Consider the following 25779-nt stretch of genomic DNA (forward strand, 5'->3'; position numbering starts at 1 on the left):
GGGACCTTACCTTTGATACATAAAAATTACAAAATACAAGTTACTTAACTTCTGTTTTGATAGATAAATATTTACGAAGCCAACAATGACCTTTGCATGATGGTTTGTTTTGTTTTCACTTCTCAAGATGGCCTGATTTTCTGAATTTTTCAAAAATCTGTTAAGCAAATTTCCATTTGGAAATAGCTGACTTTTCCCTGAACTATAAGCAATATTTGATGGGAAATTCTTTTTTAAATGAAATATGTAATGGTCTCACTCCTGGTTTCTACAAGTAATCTTTGATAATACCTGTGTATAAGTATATGTGAGTTATGACAGCTGGTCCACCTTTCTTCTCAAGAAGTCTCTTTCCACGTTTTCTACACTAAAATAATACTTGCTAAAAACAGTTAAAATGTTTAGCTTTCGCTTAGCACAAAATATAAGTTATATGAGTAATATATGAGTTATGACAGCAATTGGGGCTGGGACTGCCATCACTAGATTATATGATTGTAAAGCATGTCACGACTACATTGCTTAGCAATAGCAATTGAAGGCAGTCCTGGTTGCTGTCATTACCCAAGATCTGCAGGTTGTTAAATGGGAAGCCCAAAGAAGAACTTGGGTGCATGCATATGAGCATGGGAAGGCCCAGAGAAGGAGAAGTGTATGTGTATATGAGTGCAGGAAAGAAGAAATTGGGTGCACACATATAAACACAGGGAAATATAGAGAAGAATGACTTAGGTGTAGTGTGAGAGCACAGGGAAGGAGGGATGGCATGGTGCATCGGAAGATCAGAATAGGGACTTAATTGAGTGAGTTGTGATCTTTCCTGCCGGCTTCCTGCTGGTTATCTTTTCCACTGACTTTGCTTGGGGGAAGTTGGCAGGCAAGGTCATCAATGGTGATCAAATAACTGTGGAATTTTGCAATTATCATAAGTGAGAGCTGGTTGCCAAATGCCTAAATTGCAATCATATAATTGTTGGAGCACTGCAAAGGTTTGAACTTTGAGGACCAGTTGTTATGTCAGCCCATGTTCAGCACCATCACAACTTTGAATGGATGCTGCATGAGTAGTCAGTAAACAAGAGCTACCTGACAATGAAAATTATGATCTTCTATAATAAGCAATCAATATATTTTAATAGTATTCAATTTTTTATTATTTTACTTTATATATATTGGAAAAGTTAGGCTGGAATTTTCTTTACTTAGGCCAAATTTATTTTTATTTTTTAAATTTGTTTTTAAATTTATATGCCATCCATCTCTCTCATATAATTTTTATAAAAATATAAATTGTAAATTCATTGTTTATTAAAAAAAACAATTGTTTTAATCTTTAATTCAATCCATCTATTTTAAATGCAAATTGAAATTCCAGAACGTGTCCAAATTAAAAAAACATTGTTAAAATGTTTTTAAAGGTGCAAATGTAATGTGTGACTATTTAGAAATAATGATTTACCTCTAATATTAAGTTTACATTTGTAGTGAGAGCTTGCACACGATGGAAGCTTGCAATCAAAGATATAGGCAAGAATCCTTGCTGGTCCATCTTCCTTCTCAAGAAGAAGTCTCTTTCCAGGTTTTCTACACTAAAGTAATACTCACTAAAAACAATTAAAAATGTTTAGGTTAACATAAAATAAGTTTGGGGAGCTCTTGTCCTTTGAAAGCTGATTAATAGGACTTTCTTCAGTATCAGTTTTTGATATAATTGAGCATTTAGATTTTTATTCTACTTTTATTTGTATATTATTGAATTATAACTATCCATGCATAAAAATATTCATTTTTTGCAGTTCAAATACAACATAGTAACTAACCATCAAAACCTCTTTAGAAAATTGTCTTATATAATGACAATTTCACAATTACAGTGTCATAGACATGTGAATTTGTCACACTGTAATAAGGTAAAACATACTAAAAATTTTGTAGCATGAAGAGTATCAGGACTCATTCTTCTTAAAAATTCACAGTGAAAATGCTTAATGTGAGTAAAAGAATAAACACTGATTTCCAACCAATGCCACTGATACATTAAAAAGCTAAGGTTTTCAAAGACAGTTTATTTAAAGTTTGGCTTCCTCACTCCTCTGTAGCACATACATTAAGCTATCTACTTACATTTGGCGTTTAATGTATTCTTTAAGCAATGTTTCATCCACAGAATACATCTGCACTCCTGTTCCATCATCATAATAATACATCATATTAGTGCTAAGATCTGGCTGAAATGGCTGATCAGTCCTTTCACTATATTGTTCTCGGTAGCCACACGAATAGTCATGGTTCACTTCAAAATTAGCAGAAGAAAAAAGTAGATTAAATAAATGTACCCTTGAAAGCTTTAATTGATTTAACACGAGAAAGGAATCACAGAATATTTGTGCTAATGTAAATATTCTTTCTTTTTCTGTTGTTAACCCTGACATAATGTCATTGTTAATATAATACATACATACATCTCCACCTATTCCTCTTATTCTCAGAGGATAAGGATTCTTTTACTAACTTCTTTAAATGTATATTACTCAATTCAGTTTCATTGCTTGGCTTATAGTAGAATAAAGTTCATATGGCTATTTAACTGGTGGTGGTGGTAGGGAATCAAGATATCCGAGCATAGAAAAAGTGGGACATTGAATACTTTTGTATATCAATAATCATTTCTAATTTTGTTTTATTATAATATTTAAGTCTGAATGTCTTTACAAAAGCTCAGGAGGATAGAAGCAATATGAATCTCTGGGGGATATCATTTTATACCCAACTCTTCATTCCTAAAGACGTTTTTCATACTATTATTAGTCTAGTATCCAATATGTTTTATCTGATTTACTGTTGATGTGTTCTTGGCTTTTATATCTCTTTCCTCAAATGAAATGTTACAAAGTCTTCTTCAGAATCTGGGCAAAAGTACAACGTTGCAAATTAGACATTCTGAAGGAAAAATTAGATTCTTAAGATGAGATATTAGAATCAATTGTCTTAAATCACACTTGCAAATGTTGAATTTTCTATAATGTCCTATTAAGCAATAGGTTATAATTGCTTGTTACACGAGCCAGGCACTCTGTCTGTTCACAAATTAAAACAGGAAAGATTCTGGAAAAGATAATCAAGCAACGAATTAGCAAACACCTAGAAGTAAACAAAGTAATAGACAAAAGCCAACATGGGTTTGTCAAAAACAGATCATGCCAGACTAATCTTACTGCATTCTTTGACAAAGTGACCAAATTAGTGGACCAGAGAAACACCGTCAATATAGTTTACTTGGACTTCAGTAAGGCATTTGATAAGGTAGACCATAACCTACTACTAGATAAAGTAGAAGAATGTGGGTTAGACAGCATCACGACCAGATGGATTCGTAACTGGCTGACCAACCGCACTCAACGTGTAGTCCTCAATGGAACTGCATCTACATGGAGGGAACTATGCAGTGGAGTACCCCAAGGCTGTGTTAGGCCCAGTACTCTTCAACATCTTCATCAATGATCTGGATGAGGGAATAAATGGGGAACTCATCAAATTTGCAGATGACACCAAGCTGGCAGGAATAGCCAACACTCCAGAAGATAGGCTTAAGATACAGAAGGATCTTGACAAACTTGAACATTGGGCACTATCTAATAAAATGAAATTCAATGGTGAAAAGAGTAAGGTTCTACATTTAGGCAAGAAAAATGAAATGTACAGGTACAGTATACAGGTGAAACTTGAAAAATTAGAATATTGTGCAAAAGTTCATTTATTTCAGTAATGCAACTTAAAAGGTGAAACTAATATATGAGATAGACTCATTACATGCAAAGCAAGATAGTTCAAGCCGTGATTTGTCATAATTGTGATGATTATGGTTTACAGCTCATAAAAAACCCCAATACATAATCTCAGAAAATTAGAATATTACATGCAATCAATAAAACAAGGATTGTACATAGAACAATATCGAACCTCTGAAAAGTATAAGCATGCATATGTACTCAGTACTTGGTTTGGGCCCCTTTTGCAGCAATTACTGCCTCAATGCGGCGTGGCATGGAAGCTATCAGCCTGTGGCACTGCTGAGGTGTTATGGAAGATCAGGATCCTTCAATAGCGGCCTTCAGCTCTTCTGCATTGTTCGGTCTCATGTCTTTCATCTTTCTCTTGGCAATGCCCCATAGATTCTCTATGGTGTTCAGGTCAGGCGAGTTTGCTGGCTAATCAAGCACAGTAATCCCACGGTCATTGAACCAGGTTTTGGTGCTTTTGGCAGTGTGGGCAGGTGCCAAGTCCTGCTAGAAAATGAAGTCAGCCTCCCCATAAAGCTCATCTGCGGAAGGAAGCATGAACTGCTCCAAAATCTCCTGGTAGACGGCTGCGTTGACCCTGAACTTAATGAAGCACAGTGGACCAACACCAGCAGATGACATGGCTCCCCAAATCAACACAGACTGTGGAAACTTCACACTGGACTTCAAGAATCTTGCAGTGTGTACCTCTCCATTCTTCCTCCATACTCTGGATCCTTGGTTTCCAAATGAGATGCAAAAGTTGTTCTCATCAGAAAAGAGGAGTTTGGACCACTGAGTAACAGACCAGGTTTTTTTTCTTTAGCCCAGTTAAGACACTTCTGACATTGTTTGTTGTTCAGGAGCAGCTTGACAAGAGGAATACGACATTTGAAGCCCATGTCCAGGATCCGTCTGTGTGTGGTGTCTCTTGATGCACTGATTCCAGCCTCAGTCCTTGTGAAAGTCCCCAACACTTTTGAAGGGCCTTTTCCTGACAATCCTTTCCAGGCTGCGGTAATCCCTGCTGCTTGTGCACCTTTTTCTTCCACACTTTCCCCTTCCACATAAATTTCTATTAATGTGCTTTGATACAGCACTTTGGGAACATCCAACTTCTTTTGCAATTATCTTTTGAGGCTTTCCCTCCTTATGGAGAGTGTCAAAGATGGTTTTCTGCACAACTGTCAGGTCAGCAGTCTTTCCCATGATTGTGATTCCTACTGAACCAGACTGAGAGACCATTTAAAGGCTCAGGAACCCTTTGCAGGTGTTATGGCTTAATTAGCTGATTAGAGTGGGACACTTTTAGCCTAGAATATTGCACCTTTTCACAATATTCTAATTTTCCGAGATTGTGGATTTGGAGTTTTCATGAGCTGTAAGCCATAATCATCACAATTATGACAAATCACGGCTTGAACTATCTTGCTTTGTATGTAATGAGTCTATCTCATATATTAGTTTCACCTTTAAGTTGAATTATTGAAATAAATGAATTTTTGCACAATATTCTAATTTTTCGAGTTTCACCTGTAGGTGGTACCTTGCTCAATAGTAGTAACTGTGAGAGGGATCTTGGAGTCCTAGTGGACAACCATTTAAATATGAGCCAGCAGTGGGCAGCAGCTGCCAAAAAAGCCAACACAGTTCTAGGCTACACAAACAGAGGGATAGAATCAAGATCACGTGAAGTGTTAATACCACTTTATAATGCCTTGGTAAAGGCCACGCTTGGAATACTGCATTCAGTTTTGGTTGCCACGATGTAGAAAAGAAGTGGAGACTCTAGAAAGAGTGCAGAGAAGAGCAACAAAGATGATTAGGGGACTGGAGACTAAAGCATATGAAGAACGGTTGCAGGAACTGGGTATGTCTAATTTAATGAAAAGAAGGACATGGGGAGACATGATAGCAGTGTTCCAATATCTCAGGGGATCCCACAAACAAGAGGGAGTCAAACTATTCTCCAAGGCACCTGAGGGTAGAACAAGAAGCAATGGGTGGAAACTAATCAAGGAGAGAAGCAACTTAGAACTGAGGAGAAATTTCCTGACAGTTAGAACAATTAATCAGTGGAACAGCTTGCCTCCAGAAGTTGTGAATGCCCCAACACTGGAAGTCTTTAAGAAGATGTTGGATAGCCATTTGTCTGAAATGGTATAAGGTTTCCTGCCTAGGTAGGGGGTTGGACTAGAAGATCTCCAAGGTCCCTTCCAACTCTGCTATTTTATTGTTAAAACCTAAGCCCATTTCAAATTGTTATTTATTTTTAGTTTATAAAACTAATTCATATAACAAGCCATGAGTTGGCATTACGTTATAAGCAACCCATGTAACTGTGGCTAGTTTTGCAATTTAGTATGTTCAATACCATTCTTTCTTAATAATTTTCTATTTCCATACTTCGAGGATTTCCTCTTCCACGTCCTCTTCCTCTTCCCCTGCCTCTCCCTCGTCCTCTGTAAAATCCTCTAACGCTGCCACCTTCACTTCTCACACTCGAAACTTCATCATGATCTTCTCGCTTTTCCCTTCGCCAGCCTTTTGGAAACAGAAGAATAAAGTTCTGCAGTTACACAACTGAAGTTTCCATAGTCAGACATCAAGGACATATGCAAGATAAACCACCAGAATTTTAAGTGACATACTAGTTCTTGCCTCATTGCGTCTGTTGTTGTGAGGCACAAGCTTGCTGGTTTCTGGCTGGGACCTTGAACTGTTCTGAGATCCTGGTCTTTCTTGGTTATCTGGCTTCATGTCATCTAAATGAAGCGGTACCCATTTATGCTTATTACCTTTAAATATAAAATATAAAAGTATAATGTTTTTGAAAATGTAAATCTAATGCAATCATTTCTAAAATATTAGTTACAATTAAATTCTAATATATACACAGAGAGGACATGTAGCAATATTTTCAAAATATTCACATTTACTATACTTAAAAACTATAGATAAAATTTAGTACAGACTAACCTTTTTTCTTTTGATTGTTAATTGGACCGTCATCTTCACTAACAATTTCTCCATGAATATCTAGATTTATCTCCACATTTTCCTTTATTTTATTGGTATTTTTCTTTTCATTTTTTTCTTCTTTCTCTTTTTTTATTGGAGCTTTTTTATTCTGATTACTTACATTTTTACACTGTAACAAAATATTAAAGGATGTAAGAATTCAATTTTAAGCATATTCATATAATTGAGGCCTTTTAAAATTAATATTTTTTTAATCCTATTTTCTTCCATCTTTAATTCTGTCCCATATTAATCAAATGACCTTATTTCTCTTATTTACCGAAGGTAATTTCCACAAAGTACCAATTATTATTTCTTCAAATCTGCTTCAGATATGTTCTATGAGCAGTATTTTAATTTTCTTCGCAGATACTAGTGGGAATAAGATCCATTTTTTTTCTTTACATATGGGAACAAGATCCAAAGAGATACTTGTAGGGTCTTGCATTTTCTAAACTAATAATTTCTTACCCATTCATGTTCACTTCTAAAACTGGCGCTTGAGCTCTCTTGCTAAGAAAATGCCAGTGACCAAGGTCAGCAATAGAGACTAGCTGCAAAATGATTACAGAAAACTCTTATTTTTTTGTAACTTTTAATTGTTAAGCATGGTCGAAGCTTCATCAGCTATCTTCAAGCATACTAATTATTTTATTTTTATTTATTTATTTTAAAAAATATATACAGCCACCCTATCTTATAACCAATTCTGGGCGGCTTCCAATCAAAAATAAATATGACCTTTTATTTCAAATATATTTTCACAATAAATACATCATATGGCTAATGACAACAAAGTATACTATAGGGAAAAAGAAAAGTTATCAGTGTGTCAGTATTATTGTTGCCATTTAAGATTTTAAAAAATAAATAGTACAGTTTTCCACAAAGTGAAAGAACCAAAGGTTCTGTGATTAACTAAAGAAATAAAACTATGAATATTCTAGACAGGAAAGACTACCAGTAGAATGTTATGAGCATCAAAAAGTATATATTCACACTTTTCTAGAATTGTAGACAAACAACTCCTACAATGACATAGAAAACTAAAGCTGTGGTGCATTCCCCCACCCCACCCCCCAAAAAAACTTACCTCAGAGCTTGCAATTTCACTTGGTGTTGGCCAGTTTGTTGCATCATTGAAATAATCTCCCTGCAGCAATAAAAACAGCTTAATGTTCATACAATATTTATTCAAAAACAAGCAGAAAAGTATTCATAATTGTCAATGTAATCATACTTATAGAAATTAGTTTACAGATAAAATTATTAATAACTGCCTTCACTATTACAGCAGGATGACCAGATGCACAGAGAAAATACAGGTACTCCTCACCCTAACAACCATAATTGGAGCCGGCAACTCCATCGCTAAATTGTGAGTTGCTAAATGAAACTTTAAGGTCCATGACATATTTACAACCTCATTCTGCCACAATGGTTAAGCAAATCATCATCCATGGTCCTTACCAGACATCACATGACCAAAATTGTGATTTTACTGTTGGCTTCTCATTGACTTTATTTCATGGAAGCCACCTGTGAAGCATGCAAATGACAATCACATGACTGCAGGGCTCTGCAATAGTCATAAACACCCACTGGTTGCTAAGGCCTGTCACTACGTTAATTGGTTTGCTAGCTGTGCTGAGATTTATTGCGCAGGTCACAGTTCTTATCTGACAAATGATTTAGTATGCATGCTCATTCACATTCCTTAACTTTCTCTTCTGATCTTTTGTTCGCTTGCCAGGAGGCAGGTACATAGCTCTTGCCAAAATGTAGTTAATTGAGTTAGCACTTTTGTATTTTCTTTTATATTAAAATGTTTTTATTAGATCTTGCTTCGGGGTTTTTTTTTTTCTTCTTATTCGGAAGTATACTTCAGGAGAAAGCCACTATCCACGCTTCGTTAATTCAGGGCGGAACCTCCCCACTAACAAGGCCCTCCTCAGATTTTGACAATGTGACTGCAGAAATGCTGCAATAATCCTAAGCATAATGTAGCCTTAATGTATAAGGTTATATCTCTTTAAAAACATATATCTAAGAAGGAAAAGGGACAACATGGAATTTAAGATCAGAAGTGAAGCAATACTTAAAACCTGAAACAGCTTTTGAAAAGGCATGAATTCACATATTTTCTACATAGATTTTGGGGTTGGGCAGGATTGAATTAATTTTTCTGAATCTGTACTGCCACAATAATTTTGAAAACAATGCCACGGTAGATGTGGCAGTCAAGTCCCTTAAAAACATACACAGTTGGGAATCACAAAAAAATATATTAATTACAGCATTTTTATTTCTTGACAAGAAAAAAAGCCTATTAGATCAGAATCAAATACCCTGAAACCAAGTGTAGCCATTCTGAATGGTGTCATTTTGAGTTTTCTGACTGTTCTGAATATAAATGATGAGGCATTTGTTTTCTATTTTATTTGGTTATCTTTTTTTCAAAATGTTTTTATATCAAATAATGCAGCATTAGTGACGAGACACACCCTTGTTATTATTTTAGACTGGAAGGAATTAAATGATAATGAAGCATTGTGACTGAACAGCATTTAAGCACACCAGAGAAGAAAAAACAGTTTATCATCTGCTAGCCTGCCTAAAAAAATTACTGGGTTTATTCCTCCTAGCTGGCAAAACAAATTTTTGCAATTCTGTGGGCATGGCTGGGGGTGGGGGTGACTGCATGTGCGTGAGTGATGTCAAGTAGGCCACACCCACTCAGTCACATGCCCACTAGCCACGTCCACAGAACCGGTAGTAAAATAATTTGAAATCCACCCCTGTTATGAGTAGATTTCTCAAAGCAGAAAGGAAAAAGCTTTAAGGGATTAGGATGTCCTCCTCTTTCAGCAGTGGAGATACTAATAGGTACAGAACTTTGGAAGCCTTCAGTCAGAAAAGGTCAAACATATTAACTCTAGCAGCACCAAAAAGTTTACTGTCACCAGGAAAATGTAGTTATTAAGAATACTTTCTCATGAGGAATTAACATAGAATATGGAAAGGAAGTACATCCTTTAGGAAAAGAAAAAAATGAGAACATTTTAAACTCTAACACAGAAATCAGAATTCATGTCTTTAAATCAACTGCATTTGGTTCACAAGAATATTCTGAATATGAATGTGAAGACGGAGAGCCAGATCTGCATTAAAAAAGCAGATAAAATCAAAAATGCTATCTGTGTGCATACTGTTTGCTGCAAAAGTAGTTCTAAAATTGCTGAGATTATAAATTAAATACAAAGCCTATTGTATTCTGCAGAATCTTTAAACTTCACTTAAATATCAAAGTATAAATTCCTTCGGGCAGGTTTGGTGAGATTTGTTGTATGTTTGTACTCTACTAATGCCCCTGTACCTAAGGGGTTCAAAAGAAAGACAGATAATTTTCTTAAAGGGCAGGAGAAAGAGCAATTACACAAATTAGTTTGAGCCAATTTCAAGAAAATTTGAACAAACATCAACATTTTAAAGAAGCACTTAATGTAATGAATTTCTTCAATTTAACAGTCTATATACCATATTTTCTGAATATATCTAACTATGCAAAGATTATTCTAATAAGTCTTTTTTGTTTAAGCACACTTTTAATCAAATTAACTCCTGGATGTAATACTTTTCTAAAAAATACCAATCAATAAATGATTAAATCAATCCTAACACTTAGCTATAATACTCACCAACACTAGCCTTTTTACTAAAATAAGATTTATATAAATCTTATGTTATGCACTTAAGCTATTTTACATTATCTTGTAATTAAAAACAGTGGACAAAGTGTTTAGGATAGTTATATACATTTTATAATCAGTCAGAATATAAATATACACATAATAACTGAATTTTTAATAATAGAATATTGAACTTAAATTGTATTGATACATGCCTTACTGGGTTTCTTTATCTTCAACTTTCCTGCTTTTATGACTTTAGTAGAACACTGCAGCTCTAAAATAAAGGGAAAGTAGTTATGTTTAAATCAGTGAAGCTTGATTTATTTATTTATTTATTTATTTTATTTATTATTCACACTTATAGACCGCCCCCTCTCCCAGAGAGGACTCGGGGCGGTGTACAGTCACTAAAATACATTATAAAATACATACATAAACAATTAAATTAATACTGGTGAAGGAGGTTATGAGACTGTAATCGAATAATAAATATAATACGTTAAAAGCCTATAAAACCCTTAAAACCCAATTAAAATAAATAAATCCCGGGAGGTAAAACTAAGACAGTGCCAGGCCAGCTGATTGAAATAGGTGAGTCTTTAACTTTTGCCGGAAGGAGCGGAGGTCGGTGGTGGTTCGAATGTCTGGGGGGAGGTCATTCCAGAGGGTTGGGCCCATCACAGAGAAGGATCTACTCCTAGGTGTCGCCCGCTGGCATTGCCTAGCAGACGGCACCAGGAGGAGCCCCTCCCTGTGTGAGCGGATAGGTCGCAGGGACGTGTGTGGTAGGATGCGATCCTGCAGATAACTAGGTCCTCTGCCATGGAGCGCTTTAAAGATGGTAATCAATACCTTGAAACGCACCCGAAAGGCTACAGGTAGCCAGTGCAGCTCGCGCAGGAGAGGTGTTACGTGGGAGTAACGAGTACTTCCCATAATAACCCGCGCGGCTGCGTTCTGAACTAGCTGCAGTCTCCGGATGCGTCCCAAGGGAAGCCCCATGTAGAGGGCATTGCAGTAGTCCAGGCGAGACGTCACCAGCGCATGAGTGACCGTGCGCAGGGCACTCCGGTCCAGTAGGGGGCGCAATTGGCGCACCAGGCGAACCTGGTGGAATGCCCCCCTTGCCACGGCTGTCACATGGTCCTCCATTGACAGCCGGGCATCAAGGAGGACACCCAAATTGCGCGCCCGCTCCACAGGGGACAACTGTTCGCCCCCTATGGCCAGCGATGGAGTCAGCTGGCTGAACCGAGGTGCCGGCAACCACAGCCACTCGGTCTTGGAGGGGTTGAGTTTGAGTCTGTTGTCCCCCATCCAGACCCCGACGGCCTCCAAACACCGGGACATCACTTCGACAGCCTCGTTGGGGTGGTTTGGGGTTGAAATATACAGCTGAGTATCATCAGCGTAGAAGTGGTATTCAACCCCAAAACCACGGATGATCTCACCCAGCGGCTTCACATATGCGTTGAACAGGAGAGGCGAGAGGACCGACCCCTGTGGCACCCCACAAGTGAGTGGCCTCAGGGACGACCTCTGTCCCCCTGTCAACACACATTGCTTCCGGTCAGAGAGGTAGGAGCCGAACCACCGCAAAACGGTGCCTCCGACTCCCATCCCCTCCAACCGGCGCAGTAGGATACCATGGTCGATGGTATCAAAAGCCGCCGAGAGGTCTAATAGGACCAGGATAGAGGAGCAACCCCTATCTCTGGCCCTCCAGAGATCATCGACCAACGCGACCAAGGCTGTCTCGGTGCTGTGCCCGGGTCGGAAGCCGGACTGGCGTGGGTCTAGATAATCGGATTCGTCTAGGTGTCGCGGGAGCTGCTGCGCCACCACATTCTCAACAACCTTCGCCACGAAGGGAAGGTTGGAGACTGGACGATAGTTAGCTAGCTCCATTGGGTCGAGTGAAGGCCTCTTGAGCAAGGGTCTCACCACCGCCTCTTTCAAGGCGGTTGGTAAGTAACCCTCACCCAATGATGCGCTCACCAGGCCCAGGAGCCAGCCTCGTGTCACCTCCCAGGCTGCCAGTACCAGCCAGGAGGGGCACGGGTCCGTTAAACAAGTGGTGGGTCGCAGCCGTCCACGCAACCTGTCCAAATCCTCGGGGGCAACAGAGTCAAACTCCTCCCAGAGTGGTCTCTCAAGACTCGCTGTTGGCGGCTCGTCTGGTCCACTGACGGAGGTCCACCCGCTCCGGATCTGATCGATTTTGTCCTGAAGATATTCCCCAAACTCCTCTGCTCTACCCTGTAAGGGTGTCTCCCGCACCCTCTGCGATAGAAGGGAGCGAGTCACCCTAAACAGGGCGGCAGGGCGGTTATCCGCGGACGCAATAAGAGCAGCACAATGTCTACGTTTGGCCGCTCTTATTGCCACAAGGTAAGTCCGCAAATAGGCTCTTACCTGTGTTCGGTCAGATTCGGAGCGTGAGGACCTCCACCTGCTCTCTAGACGTCTCCTGTGGCGCTTCATCACCCTAAGCTCCTCAGTAAACCAAGGAGCCCGGGTGGGTCGATGCCGCAGGAGAGGTCGCAAAGGCGCAACCCGGTCCAAGGCCCCAGTCGTCGCCCTATTCCAGGCGGTCACTAGGTCCTCGGAGCGGGAGCGGGACAAGGCTACAGGAATTGGCCCAAGCTCCGTCTGGAATCTATCAGATTCCATCAGGTGCCTGGGGCGGTACCAGTTTATAGGGTCTGGTTCCGCCTCCTCGCGGTGGGGGATAGCGCCAGGGAAGTCCAGCCGGAGGGATGAGTGGTCTGACCATGACAGGGGCGTGATGACTAAATCCCCTATTCCCAGATCACTCGTCCACTGTTCAGATACAAAAATGAGGTCCAGTGTGTGGCCCCCTTCGTGAGTGGGGCCCTGCACTAATTGGGTCAGGTCCATGGCCGTCATGGAAGCCATGAACTCCCGAGCCGCCTCGGAAGCCGCTCCCATTGACGGCAAGTTGAAGTCCCCCATGACCAAGACTCTGGGAGTCTCAACTGCCGTCGCAGAGATTAGCTCGAGGAGCTCGGGCAGGGCTGCTGATGCATAGCGAGGAGCCAAGTATACAATCAGCAAGCCCCACTGCCTCCCTGGGCCCCAGTTCACACCACGGGACTCACACCCGGGTATCTGAGGAACAGTGAACTCCCTCGGCTCTAAACATTCCCGCATAACCACCGCCACCCCTCCACCCTTACCCAGGGCCCGAGGCTGATGGAATGCACGGAAACCCGGTGGGCACATTTCCACGAGGGGTAAACCACCCTCGTGGCCCAACCAGGTCTCCGTTATCCCTGCAAGGTCTAGCTCCCCCTCTGAAATCGACTCATTAATGAGGGGGGCCTTGTTGGTGACAGACCTTGCGTTACAAAGCATCAGCCGCAGGCCCTGGCTCTGTATGACCTGTCCACCTAGACTGCAGGGGTTGGTACAAGCGACCGGGCGTAACCAACAGCCCCGGTCTCCCAACCGACCTTGAGATCTTATCCTGTCCTCGCATCCCCTCCTCCCCGCGACCGTTACAATAGGGCAACCCTCTGCTTTAGTGACCTTTATATTCCCCCCCGCCACCGCATCCCCGTCCTTCCTAGACTCACCTGTCTGCCTGGCTCCGGCCCTTCTCCCGGTCTGATTAGGCTTCCCCCCCACCCTGGGACCCCCTAAAAAAGATAAAAAACATTTTATTAAAAATCCCCTTAGCTTCCGGTTCCTGCACCTCTCGGGGTCCACGAACCCGTCATCAAGGCGGGCCCTTGAAAGAGCCAAGGGCCATGCCTGCGAGAGATTTAAACTGATTAAGTTGAATAGTACTATATATTTAGCAGGTACATGTATAGCATCAACTTATCTGTACATAATTTATTTGCGAAATAGTTTACCAATGTATTTCAAGATTAATGGTTTCTTAGAAAATCTGAAATACAGTACTTATAAATATTTAACAATAGTTTTATAAATTATTTACCCACGTCAGCATGCATTTTATTAAACTTTAAACATAAAGCTTCAAGCCTATATGTTTCCCCATCATGTCTCTATACTAAGTGAACATTTCAACATCCAACATACTTAGCAGGTATCAAATTGAGGAAGATTGTTCTACATACTTAACTAAAAATACATGCACCAACCAAGATTTGCGCCTGCATAAAGACACATAGGTCTGCATTGTAAAAAAGGTAATTAACATCTCATGGTCTTTATGGCATTGAATTATGAAAGCATTTCAAAAGGGAAAAAACAAATATATTACAAAGTATAGCTATTCAGCAATCTTATTTAATGAAAGCACTAAAATGAGGCTGTTGGGAACAATAGGTATAACTAATGGATAATCTCCAGAGAAATGCATAGATAGAATGTAATTATCATTTGTTTCTTTGTCTCATTTATTGTTTAGCAATTGCATTCCATTCAAAAGAGAAAAAGAGAGAGAGGCAGACAGACAGACAGACAGGATCACTGCTCACTATCGTCTCATTCAGATGAAGTTCTTTAACAACTATGCCAGCATTATTCTCACTCTGGCATGTGTTGCTGTCAGGCATACAAATTTTAGTTATAAATAAGTATATTGGTCTTTATTGCTGACATATTTGTGAATTGTCATTGTTGTGACCCAGCAGGATCCTTTGCAGCTGCTGAGCGACTCAGATAGCGACGAACCCTGTGAGTCGGCTATGGAGGAGGTGGAGGACCCTGGGCAGGGTTTAGAAGCAGAGCATGGATCAGAGAGGCTGGTTGGCCACCAGAAAGCGCCTGAGGCATGGAGCAGAGGGGAAGATCAGAGGGAGTTTGTCTCTGACGCTGGCAGAGAAGGGCGGAGAAACGAAGGCAACAACTGCTCCGGAAACAAGCTCATAAAAGATAATGAAGCTCAGGTGGTTGGGGAGTAGCCCCTCTCATGAGCGTATATAAGACGGGACTTTGGGGAGGAAGGTTTTGCAGGAATCAACCGCTCATAACAGTATTGAGGATCTTCTGTCTGGTCTGTTCTGTTTGATTTGGGTTGTTGCCAACTATTCTTGTATGTAATTCTTGCCTGGGCTTGCAGCCAACAGAGTTGTAATCTTTGTGATTAAAAAGTGGCAAACAGCCAAGCCTGTGTCTGCGTTCATTGCCGGACCGAGGGGGGTCAGAACAGGTCACTAACTGAGGTCGTTGCTAAATGAGGAGTGCTCCACAAAGCCAGGTTCTAAAGATGAAAGCTTCTGCATGTCATGATATAAAGAAAATGGGGGGGGGGAGATAAAAAACGTAAAAGAGCTTCCCACTGCCCATTAAGTGCCACTACAACTTCCAGTATCAGGGCTCTCACAAACAGTTTCAGATGTCTTGGAAGCATTTGAAAGAAGAGGAACTGAGAAAGAATGTTGGTCTTACCTGAACGTGTCTTTTCTGGGGAAGAGAGGGAGTGGTCACGTGTGGGTATTCTCAAAGCCTGATTGGTCCAAAGACTGAGAGTAAACTTCTTAAATACTCCTGCCTTCCTTTCCTGCGCAGTTTCTTCGAAGGCAAACAACAGAACGGGAACAAAACAACAACAACACAACACAAGCCCCGGGAACCACACGGCCTCCCCTTGGCCCCTATAACCCCAAAAACATGGCGGGTCATGACCACTCCCTCTCTTCCCCAGAAAAGACATGTTAGGTAAGACCAACGTTCTTTTTCCAGTGGAAGAGAGGGAGTGGTCACATGTGGGACATACCAAAACCCAGTCCCAAGGGAGGGAACAAAAATGCAACCACAAGCTATGGCTCAAGGGGAGTATCCGCTACCACCCTCTGTAGGACACTCCGACCAAAGGAAGCATCCGCCGAAGCGAACAAATCCAGATGATAATGCCTGATGAACGGGGTCGGAGACGCCCAAGTGGCGGCCCGGCAAATGTCTTCAAAGGGAGCCCTAGTGGCCCATGCCACCGTGGTCGCAGCACTCCTAGTAGAATGGGCCGTTATTCCCGACGGAACGGGGCGTCCTGCCGCCCCATAGGCCTCCCCGATGGCCTGTCATAGCCAACGGCCAATGGTAGCCAAGGACACCCTAGCCCCCAAAGTCCCAGTTGAAAAGAAACAAACAAGGCCTCCGATCGGCGAATCTCCGCCGTCCGTCGGAGATAAATATGCAAGGCTCGACGAACATCCAAACGATGCCAGAGCCTCTCTCTATCATTAGACGGCCCTGGACAAAAATCGGGCAGGACAACTTCCTGTGCCCTGTGAAAAGGAGTGTTCACCTTTGGGAGGAAGGTAGGATCGAGTCGAAGGACCACCCTATCTTGGTGAAAATGGCAAAGATCCTCCTTGGATGACAGAGCGCCCAGCTCCGAGATACGCCGGGCCGAGGTAATTGCCCCTAGAAAGACCACCTTATGAGACAAGAATCTCAGATGAACTCGAGGCCGTCAAGGCCCTGAGGACCAGGGGCAGATCCCATGTAGGGAACCTATGGATAGGGGGAGGCTGGAGATTAGCCGCCCCCTTAAGAAACCGCTTGATCAGGGGAACTTGAGAAAGGGAGAAAGACCCTACACCCCCCAGTACCAAAGACAGAGCCGCCACCTGATGGCGCAAGATGTTATGTGACAGACCATTGTCTAGTCCTTTCTGCAAAAAGTCCAAGACGTTGGGAATAGTGGCCCTAGTTGGGGAAATCTGACGTCGGGCGCACCACCTCACGAACGCATCCCAGGTCGAGTTGTAGACCCGGTTCATCGAAGGCAGCCTGGAAGCCTCGATGGTACCAATGACTCCAGAGGACAGATTGGCCGCCCTCAGTAGTCTCCATTCAAAAACCAGACGGTCAGATGAAGCCACTGGGGCTCCGGGTGAACCAGGACCCCCTGGCACAAGACCACTTCCTCCCGCGGAATCCTCCACGGGGAGGGGCTACCGACAGCTGAACAAGGTCCGTGAACCAAGGCCTCCTGGACCAAAAGCGGGCCACTACTATGACTAATGCCTTCTCCACTACTACTTTCCTGAGTGTCCCTGGGATGAGGGGAATGGGAGGGAAGGCATAGAGCAGACCCACCGGCCACCCGCTCCTGAGGGCATCTGTGCCCTCTGCCGTCCGTGACTGAAAGCGTGTGAACGGGGTAGTTGCGCATTCGTCGGAGACACGAAGAGGTCTACCAGGGGGATGCTGAACCTCTGAAAGATTCTCCGGAAAATGGTCGGATGGAGTTGCCATTCGCCATTGTCCAGGGTCGCCCGACTCAACCAGTCCGCCTGGTGGTTGGAGAGGCCGGAGATGTGTTCCGACACCAAGGACAACTGGTGCCTCTCCGCCCAGGCGCCCAGTCTCAGAGCCTCTAGCCAGAGGGCTCGAGAGTGGGTCCCCCCATGACGATTGATGTGGGCCTCGGTGGCCACATTGTCCATCAGCAGAAGCACGTGCCGGCCCTCCACTGAGGACCTGAAGTGCTGGAGAGCGAGGCGGGCAGCCTTCAGCTCCAACCAATTGATATTGTGCCGGAGATCTGAAATTGTCCATCTGCCCTGAGCCAATCGAGAGCCCACCAGGGCCCCCCAACCGAACAAGCTCGCGTCCGTGGTGACAGTCACCCTGGCTGGCTCCCAGAATGAGCAGCCCTGCTGACTGGCCGGTGAGGTCCACCTGAGGGATGTCCGGATCCCCGCCGGAAGGCATAGAGTTCGAAGCAAGTTGCTCATCCGTCCCCTCTGGAATGGAATGAGCTCCCACTGAAGAGGCCGGAGATGAAGCCTGGCCCACGGAACTATTCCTATGCAAGACACCATCTTGCCCAATAACTGTGACAACGTGAGGACAGAAACGAACCGATCTCTGTGGACCTTTCCTGCCAGCTGTTGTAGACTGTTCTGTCGGTCCCGGGATAGACGGACCACCCCTGCCACAGAGTATATGACTGTCCCCAGGTGAAGAATGCGTATGGCAGGGGAAAGCTGGCTCTTGGGAAAGTTGACTGAAAACCCCATGGATTGGAGACTCTGGATGGTAAAATGAAGGTCCGCGACTGCCTGAGGAAGGGATCCCACCTGAAGTAAGACATCGTCCAGGTAGCATTGAAGCCTTACTGGGACAGACCAGAGATGGGCCGCCAGCACCTTCGTAAATGCACGGGGAACTGAAGCCAACCCAGACGGAAGAGCCCTATATTGGTAATGGTGGTGGGAGAGCCTTAGGAACCTGCGGTGAGCTGGGAAGATTGGGATGTGAAGGTAGGCCTCTGTGAGGTCTACCAATGCCAAGAAGTCCCCTTTCCGGATGCCCTGAAGGATAGATTTGAGGGAAGACATTTTGAACCGTCTGTACACTAAGAAGCGATTCGAAAGGGCCACCGGGACTGATGCTGTAACCTATTCCGGTCCTGATAGGATGACCGAGAAAACTGTCTGTCGGACCTGAAGGAAGAGAAGCGTTGTTGATGGTCAAACTCAGAGGCCCTATAAGACTGCCTACGGCAAGGATGAGACCGAGCTTCGGGCTTTTTAGTGTTAAACGGGAGTACCTGCTTCTTGTCTTTATTTTCGACAAGAAACGGGGGCGAGGGCCTCCCCAAAGAGGTTAGGACCCTTGAATGGGACGGCCGCCAGATTCCACTTGGCCTTGTTATCCATCTGCCAGTGACGAAGCCATAACAGACGGCGGGAAGTAACAGAGGTGGCCAAGGTGCTGGATGCAAATTTTACCGTGTCCAAAGTGGCATCCGCGGAAAATTGGGAAGCCGCAATAATTTTTGTCAGGTCTTGATGTAATCGCTCATCCTGGATCGGGATGCGATCCTGGAGCTGGCGTAGCCACATGACCGCCGCGCAGTTGAAATATGAGGCCGCGGCTGCAGACTTTATGGCCCAAGCCGTGGCATTAAAATTATTCCGCAAAGTAAGTTCCGCCCGCTTATCTTCGGGCTTCAACTTATCCGCCGCATCCCCGGACACCACTGGGGAAGATGAGACTAAAGTAGCCACCGGGGTGTCAATGGAGGGCAGTTGAATGGCCTGAGCAAAGGTTTGCTCTACATTGTAGAAGCGGCAGTCATTACTCCCAGGTTAGAAAAATTTGAGGGGCTGGACCACTGGTTGATCAGGACCTCCATGAACAAGGGAGGGGCTGGAATCTCCTCCCTATTTATGGCCGTGGTCGAAAACATGGCCATATCTGGATCCCTAGGTGGGGGAACCGTGGGATCCCCTGTCCCCACCTTGGTGATCTTCCTCGCCTTGTTTAAGAGAACTTTGAACATGGCCAGAGGAAAAAGACCCGAGGAAGGAGGAGGATCGGGCTGGGTTGCATCCTCGTCTTCCAAGAACCCCATATCCTGGAGATTCTCTTCCCCCATGGCAGAAGTCTCACTAACCATGGAAGGAGATGATGCCCTATACTGAGATCTAGCTGAATGTGAGCTTCGGTCCCGTTGGGCAATGCCCTTAGAAATGGCTGCAGAAATAAGTCTTTTAATGCCTTCAGGGAGATGTTACAAATCCTCCCTGTCCCTATAAGTATTGCCAGAAACCTGGGGAGCCAACCTGTGTGAGGTATAATGTCCCCTGGATGTCCCTTCCAAAGGGTCCGCCTGATTTCCCCCTTGCCAAACCTGGAGAGACCGAAGGGGAGGGGGAGGGAGACCCCCTCCGCCTGGAATACCTTTGGGACCTGGCAGGAGAAACAGAGGGGGAGGAAGGGCTGAATCCCCGAGGCGAGGATTGCTCAGAATGTGGCCTGATGGGAGAACGTGATCTGCTGGCAGAATCAGGTCCTGCAGGCCTGGTCTGCCTCTCGGCCCTGGCAAATGTCTTTTCCAGGGCCCTATGCCTCCCGGCCTCCTCTCTGGTGGAGGTTCTAGAGGGACGCTGGGACGCCCCTGGCCTTATTGGGGGATCCCCGGGTCGAGACCCCTGCCCCCGAACTTCTTCCCCCCCTCATCGGGCCCTTGGCCTGGCCCTGGAAAATTTCCGAGCCCTCCTCCATAACCCCACTCACGTGTCCCGACGTGTGGAGGCAGAAGAAGATAGGCCACTGTAGGCCCTTCCGGAACCTGGGCCTGGGCTGGAACTGGAGCCGGTCGACTAGGCCGCACGTCTTGGCCTAGACCTCCCAAGTGGCCCTGCAAGCCGATCGAGGCCGCGTGCATGTGGCGCTATCCATAATGGCCGCCGGGACCTGTGCGAGGCCAAAGGAGGCCGAAATCGCACGTCCCGGATCTCCTGGCCTCTTGCAGCAGCGGAAACACCCTGGCGGCAACAGGGGCCTCGCACCAGGCCTGTGCGCACTCCCCCCTTCGCTCCGCTCGCTCACGCTCCAACTTTTAAAAAACAAAGCAAGCAGCCGCCGCCCGAATCAAGCGGCGGCTTCTCTGGCAGTTCGTGCGCACCTCGTGGTGCTGACGCTGCCTTTTCTAGCTTCTAGGAGCGATCGTCACTTCTGCAGCTGTCTGAGGGCTTGCACCCCTGTGGTCCCGGGGATCGGGCTAAGGCTCCACACCCACGGATGGGAGAATGGACGCCCCACAGGACCCTTCCCAACCACCCCGAGGCAGAAGGACTGTCCCTTGGGCCACAGCTGCAAATTTAGAATTTTTTTATAATTTAAAATGCTCAACTAGCCAAATCAAAACTAGATTGAATAGTAATTCCAAACTATTTCCTACCTAACTTAATTCTCAACAGTGCCTGGACCAAGAGACTGAGAGGAAACTGGGCAGGAAAGGAAGACAGGAGTATTTAAGAAGTTTACTCTCAGTCTTTGGACCAATCAGGCTTTGAGAATACCCACACGTGACCACTCCCTCTCTTCCACTGGAATTTTTTTTTAAAAAAACTCTCATTTTTATTTTTTTAAAAATCTCTGTTTCATAATGTTAATAAATAATATTGAAAATATAATTGCAAATATAGTTATAAATGTATTTTTCAAATGATAATGCAAGGAAACATTCACATTTTTTTTTGTTACTGATCAAAAATTTTCTGAAGCAAAATAACAATTTTCCTATCTAAATTACTTTCACTACATTATCCTGAGTAAGTTAATGGTAAGAAGAGAAAAGAAATCAAAGCCAGTAAAGATAAAAACCTCAAAAAGAATCTTTACCAAGAGTTCGAGAGAGCTGTTAGAAGAGACATTCCAACTTGCAATCGGACATTGATCGACAGATAATAAATAATTCAAAGGAGATCTAATGAAATTGGAAAGTGCATGTTGAAATAATGTATAGCAGAGATGCCAATATTCAGAATACCTTAAAAGATATTTCTTAATTACAAGAGCCCTTAATACTAGAAGATAAAGTTAGATCAGCATTCCGGTCATTACGGAACAGGAAGTTACAGGAACTGACAGACTATCCAATGAATTATGGCAAGCAATAAAAGAAGAATCAGTAAAGTTCTAAATAAGCTATACAGTATCAGCAAGTCTGTAGAATGACTCAGTGTTCAACAGATTGAAAGAGGTCAATCAACATTCCAATCCAATAGTGTGCAAACTATCTTACCGTATCCTTAATACCACACGCTAGTAAAATACTCGTAGCAAGTAATATTAAGGATCATCCACAATGCCGATTAGAGACCTACATGGGGAAAAAAGATACTAAATCAAACTTTAGAAAAGGCAGAGGAACATAAGACATTATTGCGATGGGAATATGTACAATTTTGTATTTATTTTGTACAATGACAATAAAGACTATACTATGGACAGAACATGATGAAGCAGAGGGGCTCCAGGATGTCAAAGGAGTGCAACAAGGCTGTATATTCCATTTATTCACCCTATGCACCAAATGGCTATTAAGGGAAGCTGGATTGGAAGAAGTTGTGTGATTTTAAAATTGAAGGGAGAATTGAAGGGCTTCAGTGACATTAATTATATTGATGACACTACTCTGATAGCTGAAAATGGAAAAGATATGTAAGCTCTAAGTAACAAAAGACAAAGAGCACCGTGAAAAAAGGGACTAAAATAAAATATAAAGAAAACCATAGTAATGATATAAGATAGAAGCAATAGTCTTAGAAATGACAATGAAGGGAACAAAATAGTGAATAATACATGTCTTTTATTTAGAAAAAAATGTCTTATCACTTATACAGTGTTAATGTTATATATATTTTTGGACCAAAAGATCCAGGTCTTATTTTCAGGGGATGTCTTATTTTGCAGGTGCCTGCCCACTCCCTCCTATCTACTTGCCCACAGCCATAATGCCACAGGGCTTCCCAGGCAGACACACTTTTCACCTGGATGGAGAAATGACGGAGACTTGAAACTTTGTCTGCTTGCAAACGGGACGCTTTGAAATGGAGCTAACATTGGAATTGGCTGCATCCCTCCCCACCCCACCCCCAGTGCTTTTGCCTTCGTTGGCTCTACCACACACTTTTCACCCAGAGGGAGATGAACCTTTGTTGGTTTACAAATGAGACGCTTTGGAACGGAGGTAATCTGTCCATTTCAAAGCATCCCATTTGCAAGCAGACGAAGCTTAGAGTCTCCATCATTTCTCCGTCTGGGTGAAAAGTGTTTGGGCATCTATGGGGTGCTAGGAAAGGAGCAATTTGCTCCATCCAAAGCAAATTATTATTTGAGTAGCACAGACATAACAAACATAACAGGGGAAGATGCAGACCTGTAAGGATGTAGTAAAAGATCTTACAGTAATTTGAATGCCTTCAAGACATAGGACACATTAAATACATGCTAGTATACACTGAAAGAAGAGGTGGTTGAAGAGCTGTTAGGATTTTTGATATTTTCTCTGAAGACTCCTAGAAAAGTAGAAAGATACCAGAAAGCTGAAGAACGATAAATATAGTCCACCTCTGAAAAAAGGAGGGATGGGGAAGAGGATCCCAATAATTAGAGTGAGTCTAACATCAATTTCTGGAAATACGTCACAACAGGTAATAGAGCAAACCACTTATAAGCATCTCAAAGACAATATTACTACCAAAAACATGGCACTGTAAAAAATAGATCATGTGGGACAAAACTCTTATGATAGACTAAGTAGTCCATGAATAAGAGGAATGCTGTGGATGTACTTTGCCTTGATTTCATAAAGTTTTACACAAGGACATGATCTTACTTAACCTATTAGGTAATTTTAGCAACACTTCAGAAAGATAGATTCACAACTGGTGACTAATTGCGCATAAAGTCAGCACCAACTTGGATAGCAGCCACCAGTGAGATCTCACAGGAGTCTTGTTAGATTCTTAGTCTCGTTTTATTAATGGCCTGGATAACAGGAGTGGTGAGCTGCTTATCAAATTTGTGGCTAATATTACATTGAGACATTTGGGCAATACCCAGGATGATAGAATGAGATTATAATTTAATCTTGACAGATTGGAAGACTAGGCTGAGAAGAATACAATGTTTTTCAATAGGGAAAAATGTAAATGTAAAAATGGAGAGAGAAAACATAGAACCACAAAAAATAAAGGACTCATGACATGGAAGTAAAGAACCATATCAGCAAAAAAAAGTGGGTGCAGTCATTCACAGGAAGCTGAACATGAACTAGCAGGGTAAAACAAACACTAGAAATCTAATGCAATTCTGGACTGCAATAATACTGTATCAAAGATACACAAAATCTTAATTCCATTTACTCAGCATCAGCAAAACCACACTTGGGGTACTGAGTACCTAATTTCCAGAATAATTTTGTCAGGTCAAAATAGACTCAGAAGATGGTGACGAAGATGACACAGATTTGAGATATGCTTTATAAAAAGACAGAAGGAAGTAGGATATTCAATGTAAAGAAAAAAACCAAAGGAAGATATGTCAGATATAAGGGAAATAAAAAGGTGTTAATAATAATAATAATAATAATAATAATAATAATAATAATAATAATAATAATAATAATAATAATAATAATAATAAACAACTTTAATTTATAAACCGCACCCTTTCCTAAACAGGACTCGGGGCGGTGTACAGTCATATTAAAACAGTATGAATACAGAATATAGATATACTGAAATATATAAATAGGTAAACGGAGGAGGTAGGATATGCACTGTACAATATTTAAATTAAAATACAAATAAACATTAAAATTACCCTTAAAAACTACCCAATAAGATGTTTGCCAGGAGGTTAAAAGTGGGACTATAAATCAGTTAAGCCAGCTAATTGGAACAGGTGGGTCTTAAGCTTCTGTCGGAAGGAGCGGAGGTCGGTAGTAGTTCTAATATCGGGGGGGAGGTCATTCCAGAGGGTTGGGCCCATCACAGAGAAGGCTCTGCTCCTGGGCTCCTTAGTGGACGGCACCCGGAGGAGTCCCTCCCTGTGGGAGCGGATTGGTAGCAGGGATGCGTGAGGTGAGATGCGATCCCGCAGGTAACTAGGTCCCATGCCATGGAGCGCTTTGAAGATAGTAACCAACACCTTGAAACGCACCCGGAAAACCACAGGCAGCCAGTGCAGCTCGCGCAGGAGTGGTGTTATATGGGAGTATCTTGTCCTCCCCATAATAGCCCGCGCGGCCGCATTCTGAACTAGCTGTAGTCTTCGGGTGCATCTCAAGAGGAGCCCCATGTAGAGAGCGTTGCAGTAGTCCAGGCGAGACGTCACCAGCGCATGAGTGACTGTGCGTAAGGCGTCCCGATCCAATAGGGGGCGCAACTGGCGCACCAGGCGAACCTGGTGGAACGCCCCCCTCGCCACGGCTGCCACATGGTCATCCATCGACAGCCGGGCATCAAGGAGGACGCCCAAATTGTGCGCCCGTTCCACGGGGGGCAGTTGTTCGCCCCCTATGGCCAGCGATGGGATCCACTGGTTGAACCAGGGCGCCGGTAGCCACAGCCACTCAGTCTTGGAATATTATTATAGGGAAATGTTATAGGGAAAACGATCAGAAGTTACTTTAGAATTTATTTAACTGTCAGAAAAAATTTCCTAACTCTTAGATCTTCACAACAGTGAGACTATGCATTAATTGATTTTTTTTTTGTGCAGTGCAGAAGTTTAACTAAATTCCTAATGGTTCTTCCAGAATTCTAGGTTTCCAAAAAAATGTGTAGCTTCATAATACAAGCAGGAATTAGAAACATTCTACTGTAATATCAAATAAATCAAAAAACATATACTACCCCAAAATGAAATACAGGTAGTCCTCAACTTATACAATTGAGCCCAAAATTTCTGTTGTTAAGGGAGACGTTCGTTGAGTTTTGCCCCATTTTACAACATTTCTTGCCTCAGTTGTTAAGTGAATCACTGCAATTGATAAGTTAGTAACCCTTCATGACTTGGGACCCAAGCCCTTCATGGCTTGG

General features: G+C 43.1%; 1 protein-coding gene across 5 annotated transcripts in view; it reads right to left on the minus strand.

The window, feature by feature from the left end:
* LARP1B (La ribonucleoprotein 1B) overlaps positions 1-25779 on the minus strand; it is a 68097-nt gene that overhangs the window by 39546 nt on the left and 2772 nt on the right. For all 5 annotated transcript variants that reach the window (XM_081959347.1, XM_081959346.1, XM_081959345.1 and 2 more), the window contains exons 2-8: positions 10705-10766; positions 7894-7953; positions 6759-6930; positions 6431-6577; positions 6186-6323; positions 2125-2293; positions 1460-1604 (exon numbers count right to left, since the gene is read on the minus strand). In XM_081959347.1, the coding sequence (XP_081815473.1) occupies positions 1460-1604; positions 2125-2293; positions 6186-6323; positions 6431-6577; positions 6759-6930; positions 7894-7953; positions 10705-10766 (893 nt within the window). The remainder of the gene's footprint in view (positions 1-1459; positions 1605-2124; positions 2294-6185; positions 6324-6430; positions 6578-6758; positions 6931-7893; positions 7954-10704; positions 10767-25779) is intronic.

This window comes from Natrix helvetica, assembly GCF_964273705.1.
Source record: "Natrix helvetica genome assembly, chromosome: 7".
Taxonomy (NCBI): domain Eukaryota; kingdom Metazoa; phylum Chordata; class Lepidosauria; order Squamata; family Natricidae; genus Natrix; species Natrix helvetica.